This window comes from Crassostrea angulata, chromosome 7, assembly GCF_025612915.1.
Source record: "Crassostrea angulata isolate pt1a10 chromosome 7, ASM2561291v2, whole genome shotgun sequence".
NCBI classification, from domain to species: Eukaryota; Metazoa; Mollusca; class Bivalvia; order Ostreida; family Ostreidae; genus Magallana; species Magallana angulata.
Genome location: NC_069117.1, coordinates 30,574,396 through 30,581,271, shown reverse-complemented (window position 1 = coordinate 30,581,271; position 6,876 = coordinate 30,574,396). Strand labels below are relative to the sequence as shown.

General features: G+C 34.2%; 1 protein-coding gene across 1 annotated transcript; it reads left to right on the top strand.

The window, feature by feature from the left end:
* Positions 1-565: 565 nt before the first annotated feature.
* LOC128155556 (uncharacterized) lies at positions 566-6,603 on the top strand. The gene is made up of 4 exons (XM_052817324.1): positions 566-737; positions 1,910-2,010; positions 5,523-5,721; positions 6,476-6,603. The coding sequence occupies exons 2-4, from the start codon at positions 1,921-1,923 to the stop codon at positions 6,514-6,516; spliced, it is 330 nt and encodes a 109-aa protein (XP_052673284.1). The 5' UTR covers positions 566-737; positions 1,910-1,920; the 3' UTR covers positions 6,517-6,603.
* The last annotated feature ends 273 nt before the right edge of the window (positions 6,604-6,876 follow it).

Genomic DNA, 6,876 nt, shown 5'->3' with positions numbered 1-6,876 from the left:
AAAATAAATAAATAAATAAGTGGTTTCTTTGTCGCAAATCATTTTAACACTTTCAGAAATCTAAAAGGTTTCATATTTACGTGTATCAACTAACACCCACAATCTTTCCCAATGGTTTCTATAACCTTCAGGGAACAAGAGTGAAATTGCTTCCTTTTGGGTTGGGTAATTTCAAGTATTTCCTAGATCATACAAAATTTATTGATAATACAGTATTGGACCACATTACCATTTTCAAATATGCCACTGTAATACAGTTATCTTAGGTACCAGTGCCAGTTCCATTGCCTTAAATATCGGAGTAGGAATCAAAACTTCAAATAACCAACAAAAAAAAAAATAATAAAATTTCTAAACAATCAAAAACAATGTACTTAGATGGCTTTTTTCCTCCCCTGCCTAGGATCATCTTCCGAAGTGTCATCCAATATTGACAATTAAGTTTGCTAATTAATTTAGCCAAATATGCATTTTTTATTCCAAGTCAACTTTAATACGTGGAAATTCCAGCTAACTACACACAATGACTGCAGACTCTTAGCATCGATGCTTGATGGCCCGTCCATCGATTGGTCACATCATATTGCATCATCAAATTGCAGCCGTCTAATTGGACGATGGAATATTAAAAGGAATTCGCTGTAGCAATCCGTAACGACGTCCTGTAATTGTTATAGCAGGTTCCTTTCCTAAACTGAGATCCAGGAGAACGGTTGGAAAAGTCCGCTCTTTTTCAGGTTGGTAAAATGTGATGCTATTGAGTAATCTTAATTTAAATTTTACAGGGACGCTGGGTTGTCAACAAATTACCCATTATGTCTACCTTAAAATTTGAGGTCCGATATTTTTGGCCATAAACTATCAATAAGTGAAAAAATCCAAATTTATGAATAGTTTCCAAATTTTTGTTACATAGCTACTCTCTTGAGGGAGATTAATTTAGTTTTAGAACCATTTTAACAAGACCTTTGACTTTCGGTAGTATGTAACTATCTATTTCTTGCCTCAAAACAAGTTTAAAATGACGCTGGTTTGAAGTGAAATATACACCGATTGCGTAGTCTTAGCTCAAAAGCCAGACAAATCTTCTTGATTTCAATGAGCTATGGCCGAGTGGCCAGCAATGAAATAGACAGGGCTACGTCACATTGCTGTTTGACACAACTACCCAAAGTCCAAGCTCCTGTTAAAATGGTTCTAAAATGACCATGATCATCCAACCTTCTTAAATCTCTACTAGAATCTAAATGTAATATATTCAAAATCTAAATCTCTCTCTCTCTCTCTCTCTCTCTCTCTCTCTCTCTCTCTCTCTCTCTCTCTCTCTCTCGTTGTCTATCTTATACTATCGTATAATGATTAATGTAGACTTTTCTATCAATTAAATATATATTGTAATTCTAACTGACAGTATACATGCTCGAGACAGTGAATATAAGTACATGAACTTGTAAGATGTCAGTATTCAACAACGACTTGAGGCATCAGTAGCTATATGTAGTTTCACGAGAGATCAGTCGCAAACACGATCGACAAAAAAATTATCATGATGACCCTGAAACTCATATGTCAACGACATACTGCATTGTCTCAAGATAAATCTGAATGCAAATAAGCCTTCAACCTTATTCAAGAAAAAAAAAAAAACTTGAATCAGACTTATTCTTTATTTCATCGTTTTTCAATTAAATTATTTGGTTTAAATAAGCATTGAAAATTTTATAGAGTGGAAATTTGTAAAATATTTATCGTTAATGAAATCCTGATATGAATCTATTTCATTCATGGAGTAATTAACCAATTAACGAGCTACTCAGAAGTACTATGAAATTCCTCTGATACAATATTGCATCTACGTTGTGCATTTGTGATTGTTCCTTTAATTTTCGATAATTATATTTGTTTAAAGTATTTCCAAGAATGAAGCTGTTCGCCATATGTGTCGCTGTTGTTTGGCTCACGTGGTTTAGCGCAGAGTCACATCTGCCTCTTCACCAGATCCTCAGCAGGGTAAGTCTCTCAGACGCTTTAGTTACAAGGGCATACAAAGGACAGAACTCATTAGGAGCAAATGATTAAAAGAAATCTCATGAATCGACTCAAAATTCAGTAAAATATACGAAACGAACATATTGTGGTCACTTGATCACTACAGAACTAACAGAAAATACCTACAGGCCTTGGTTGATTAGACATAAGAAACCAATGCTGCTTTTAATTTATGGTCGAATAACTATTAATCAACAGGGTCCAAATTTCGACGTTGTTTGTTTTTTGTTTACATCTCATTCATTCTTGCAGGAACATAAACATTTTTTATGCATATGATACATGCACGGATCTAGAGGGGGGTCTGGGGGTCCCAATCCCCCCCCCCATCCGCCCCCCCCCCCCCGCCCTGGAAAATGAAAATTTATGAAATTATGGCAAATATGCCTCGGACCCCCCCCCCCTCCCCCCGGCAAACAAATTATCCTTCGTCTCCCCCCCCCCCCCTGGAAAAAATTCTGGATCCGCGCATGTGATACTATGGTAGACTAACAATCAGCCGTCTAAGTATTTATTAAACCGCATTTCAAACAAGAAAGAAACAAATTTTTGAAGTTCCTAACAAAAAAGAGTAAATTTTGTAAACCCACCTTTACTCTGAGTTTAAATCATCGTACTACAAAAATAAAAACGCTTTGATGAACCCTATTATGTATCATTTGCAAAGACTGAAGAATCATTAACAAAAAAACCACAAAACAAATAATGTTGTGAAGATTAAGGAGAGGGGCGTACAAGGCGTTATATATCCCCCACTTGAAGCAATAGAAAAGAACTTGATCGAATGTTAATAGAATATGTATTCTTGGCTTGTATACATAGTTTATACTATAAATTTTACGATGTATGTCAATTACGTGTTTTCATTTTGTTAACACAAGAGGTATAGGTTTCCAAATTAGGCCATTCAACGTTTTGACCATTTGCTGTGACAAATTTCAAGTGGGTCTAGACTCCATCTTTAAAGTAATTTTATTAGAAGGATAAGTTATTAATCCTTTTTATTCCTGATTTATTAAAGAGGAGTCTTGACCTCATGTACCATTCCATGGTTTGAGCGAATAAACTGAATTGAATTGAGACCCATTATGCGTCAAAATTCGTGGTTTTCACAAAAACTTATAAGTGTCAAACTATAAAAGTTATTAACGACGGTGGGTATGTTTCAACGTAGCTCAGTGTGATAGGCGGAGGACTGTAAACAGTATCTCTCGACTGAGAGGGTGTTCGAATCATAGTGGACTTTTCTTTTTAAATTCTGCGCTTTTGCTTCCTTTCATGTCAACTTTATTTTTCAAAATATTTATGAAATATTACTAGAATTTTTTTTTTGGAAAACATCGAAAAAAATTATACAAAATGATCTTGTCCATTCCAAATAACTTTATAAAAAAAAACTATAGCGCTGGCACATTCAAAGATTGATTTAAAAGATCACGTTGTAATGTTAAGAAAATAATCATAGAAATGAAAATTATAAGAATTATAGTATAAATGTGTGTTTATTATAAATTAGGTAATGTAGTTTTATATTATATATGTACTGATGCATATCTTCAAGATTCTTTAATATGAGATTAACATAAATCGTTTTAATATCCTAGGTGCTGGGGATTCGACAGGCATCGAACGCTCTTCTCCTTGAACTTTCTCCTTTAACTGACAAGGCAATATAGTTAAATCGTCAGATTTAGGACCTTAGAGTCATTTTTCTCCGTGTGGGTTGTAAGTAAATGACCCCGAAGAATATTGACCATATTTCAATATATATTCTATGTTTACTTGTTCATTTGCAGTATATTTTCTTTAGGGTAAATACAGGGGTTATGGTTACGGAATTACATTTATTTAATACTAAGATAATAAGAAATATAATTTAAATTTCTTCCGTATCAGCTTGTTCGAATGATCAGCTTGAGTAAGCTTTTCTGATCACCCATCTCTTTGCCCATCATAATTATAAATCTCAGTCTGTCTATTTTTTCAAATTAAACAAGGAAAAAATATTGTCCGATTTTAAAAATCATATTACACTGAATATAAAATGTTCCACATCCTTACATCTTGGCAACACAAAAAAGGTACCTTAGAAAACAACTGAATGTTTATAATGGATAATTAATATAGGCGCAGATCTAGAACATTTTTAAGGCATATTCTAAAACATGGCCTGGCCAGGACCCATTGACCTGGCCTGGACTCACTTTTGGCCTCAAATTTGGCCCTGCCACAAATTTTGACCTGGCCTGAAATTTTGGCCTAGCCCGAAATTTGGACTCTTTAAAACTTTCTGACCTCAGATTTTAAAATTTTTCTATTTCTTATTTTCATAGATTTACATTGGGATTTATTGATTTCTCTTAGATATTAAAAATTCGACGCTTTTTAATGTTTTATGATAAATTATATGGAAAAAATACTTATAACAAATGACCGACTGTTTAAGTTTAATTGATTTAATCGGTGTATAAACACACACAATAGATATCTATGACTTGCACGTACATCACTGATCTTGATTTAAAATCCATACAAGGGAGTTGCTAAAACGCGGAACGGAAATGCGATGTACGTACGTGCCTGTATGTACCTTTAGGGGGAGGACACAGTCCTAAAAAGGCTTAGCAAAGGCGTTTCACAAGGCAAGCTGAGGAGTCCATCAAAATAAACACAGACATCGCTTTGATCAAATTGATGTTATATATATAAAGTGTAAAACGAGACGCGCATCCATAGTTCTGCCTAATCTTTCAATTGCTTTCGTTTCCCCCTCCCCCGCCCCTCGCCAAACATAATTGCTACACATATGATCATATCGCCTCTAATGTCTTAAATTTTATGTAGATATGAACGAGGTCAAAAATGGGGGTCAATTTTCAACGTGTGAGGGTCGTAGATCTATATAGCTACTTGTCTGGAATGTTTTTTTACTGTAGAAAAAAGACTCTACTTGTCATAGTATACTGACTCTGGGTCAGTTTTCTCCATAGAAATTTGACCTCTGGGTCATTATTCTATGGGGGTCACTTTTCGTCGTTACTTTTTGTCGTTACAGCGGCACCTGTTATTTTGTTGATGAATTTATACTCTGTGAGTGGAAGTAACGAAATGCAAAAAGGTTAATCGGCTTATGTTAAAAAAGCAAGCTATGGTTGCTTTTTTCATTATAAACATCTTGAATTTGAAAACTACTGCTCATATCGTAAGTAATGAAGACTTACATGTATAGATTAAGATTGTCGAAATATGGACACACAAGGATATACCGGTATCTTGTGAAACAATTTAGAAAAATCTAAGCTATTTTAATCAATGGTTGATTTTGTTCCCCTATCTGAATATATGAGAACATGTGTTATACATGTATAAATATTATATCTGTATCTTGGCCAATAAAACGTTCATAATTTTTACGATAAATATGGAAACGTTATGGTCAAACATTCAATTGATAGTTTTCTATGTTGATGCAGAGATCACAGGATTTGGCCACTGAACATGCAATGATGATGGAATTCGGGGACTCGGATCACAACGGCCGTCTCTCAGGGGAAGAAATCCAAAACTTTTTCATGTATTTCATCAACTTCGATTTCGATACCGCATATTCTGCAGCAAATCGATTCCTGAAAGACGGGGACATTGACGGGGACGGCAGTCTGGATGAAAGAGGTAGAATCGTGTGTCTAAACACATGTAGCTTAATAATATTTTTATGATATCATAATTCGCGGGGCCAATTTTTGTGGATTGTTGGTTTTTTTGCTTATTCGCGGGGATGTTATTAACCACCACCAATTTCCGAGTTTCCGTCTACAGTTCGGAATTCTTATCGGAGAAGCCCAATAATTCACATTAGACAAAAAAATACTAAGTGAAGACTAACCATTCAAACACAACCAAGATACTACTTAATTGTCATGCGAAGTTACTTATCGTGATTTTGAAATAAATATTAACATTTTCAACTGTGTTTGTCTGTGATAGCATTACGAATCAATTTTGAAACCTATAACCCAATAATTTCATAAAAGATGAGCGACACAAAATGGGCGGGTCATATAGCATAACCGAAACACGTTATTGGCTGCACCGCGTAGTAATACATACTAGCATGTGCTACATTAAAAAAAGTTATTTTAAAATATTGTTTTAAACTGTAGAAATTGGAAATAATGTAAATTTAAGTAATAAGAAAACATTTTTTGAATATTATGAGGTAATAATTGGTCGGCGCGTGGTCAAATCTATCATAAAGACCTTTGGGCTGTAATGGATTTGACCAAGCCCCGACCAAAATTATCACTCATAATGATAAAAGAATGATTCCTTAATCCTTAAATAATAATCAATTAAATCATCTCCCTTGCTTCAGTACTTTGAATGTGTTTTGTACTGTTTATGATTCGGGTTTGCTTTTTTACAGAACTGGTACCCACCCTTCAAAAATACAACAATGGACAATGAGCGTCTGTAAAGTACAAGACTTCCTATGGAATATACTGTAAATTGATTGATTTTAAAATAAAGATTGTTTGAAACATATTCAAAATAGATATATAGAAAACTCTCTCTCTCTCTCTCTCTCTCTCTCTCTCTCTCTCTCTCTTAAAACACACACTAACAAACGCACGCGAAACAAACACGCGCACCACACATTCAGATATGTTCAAATGTTGTATCCAGTGTAATTTCAGTAAAAAAAGATACTAATTAAAAGTTTTATCGTATAATTCTTTATAAACCAAAAGGCCCTGATCACATCTTTTAAGAAAAATTAATGATGAAAATGCAGTATTAATAAACATATTTGCTGAAATTGCTATA

Excerpts from the sequence above, each read along its gene's own strand:
- LOC128155556 (XM_052817324.1), top strand. The coding sequence starts at position 1,921 with ATGAAGCTGTTCGCCATATGTGTCGCTGTTGTTTGGCTCACGTGGTTT. Across the intron at positions 2,011-5,522 it reads TTCACCAGATCCTCAGCAGG|AGATCACAGGATTTGGCCAC; the intron begins GTAAGTCTCTCA and ends ATGTTGATGCAG. Across the intron at positions 5,722-6,475 it reads CGGCAGTCTGGATGAAAGAG|AACTGGTACCCACCCTTCAA; the intron begins GTAGAATCGTGT and ends GCTTTTTTACAG.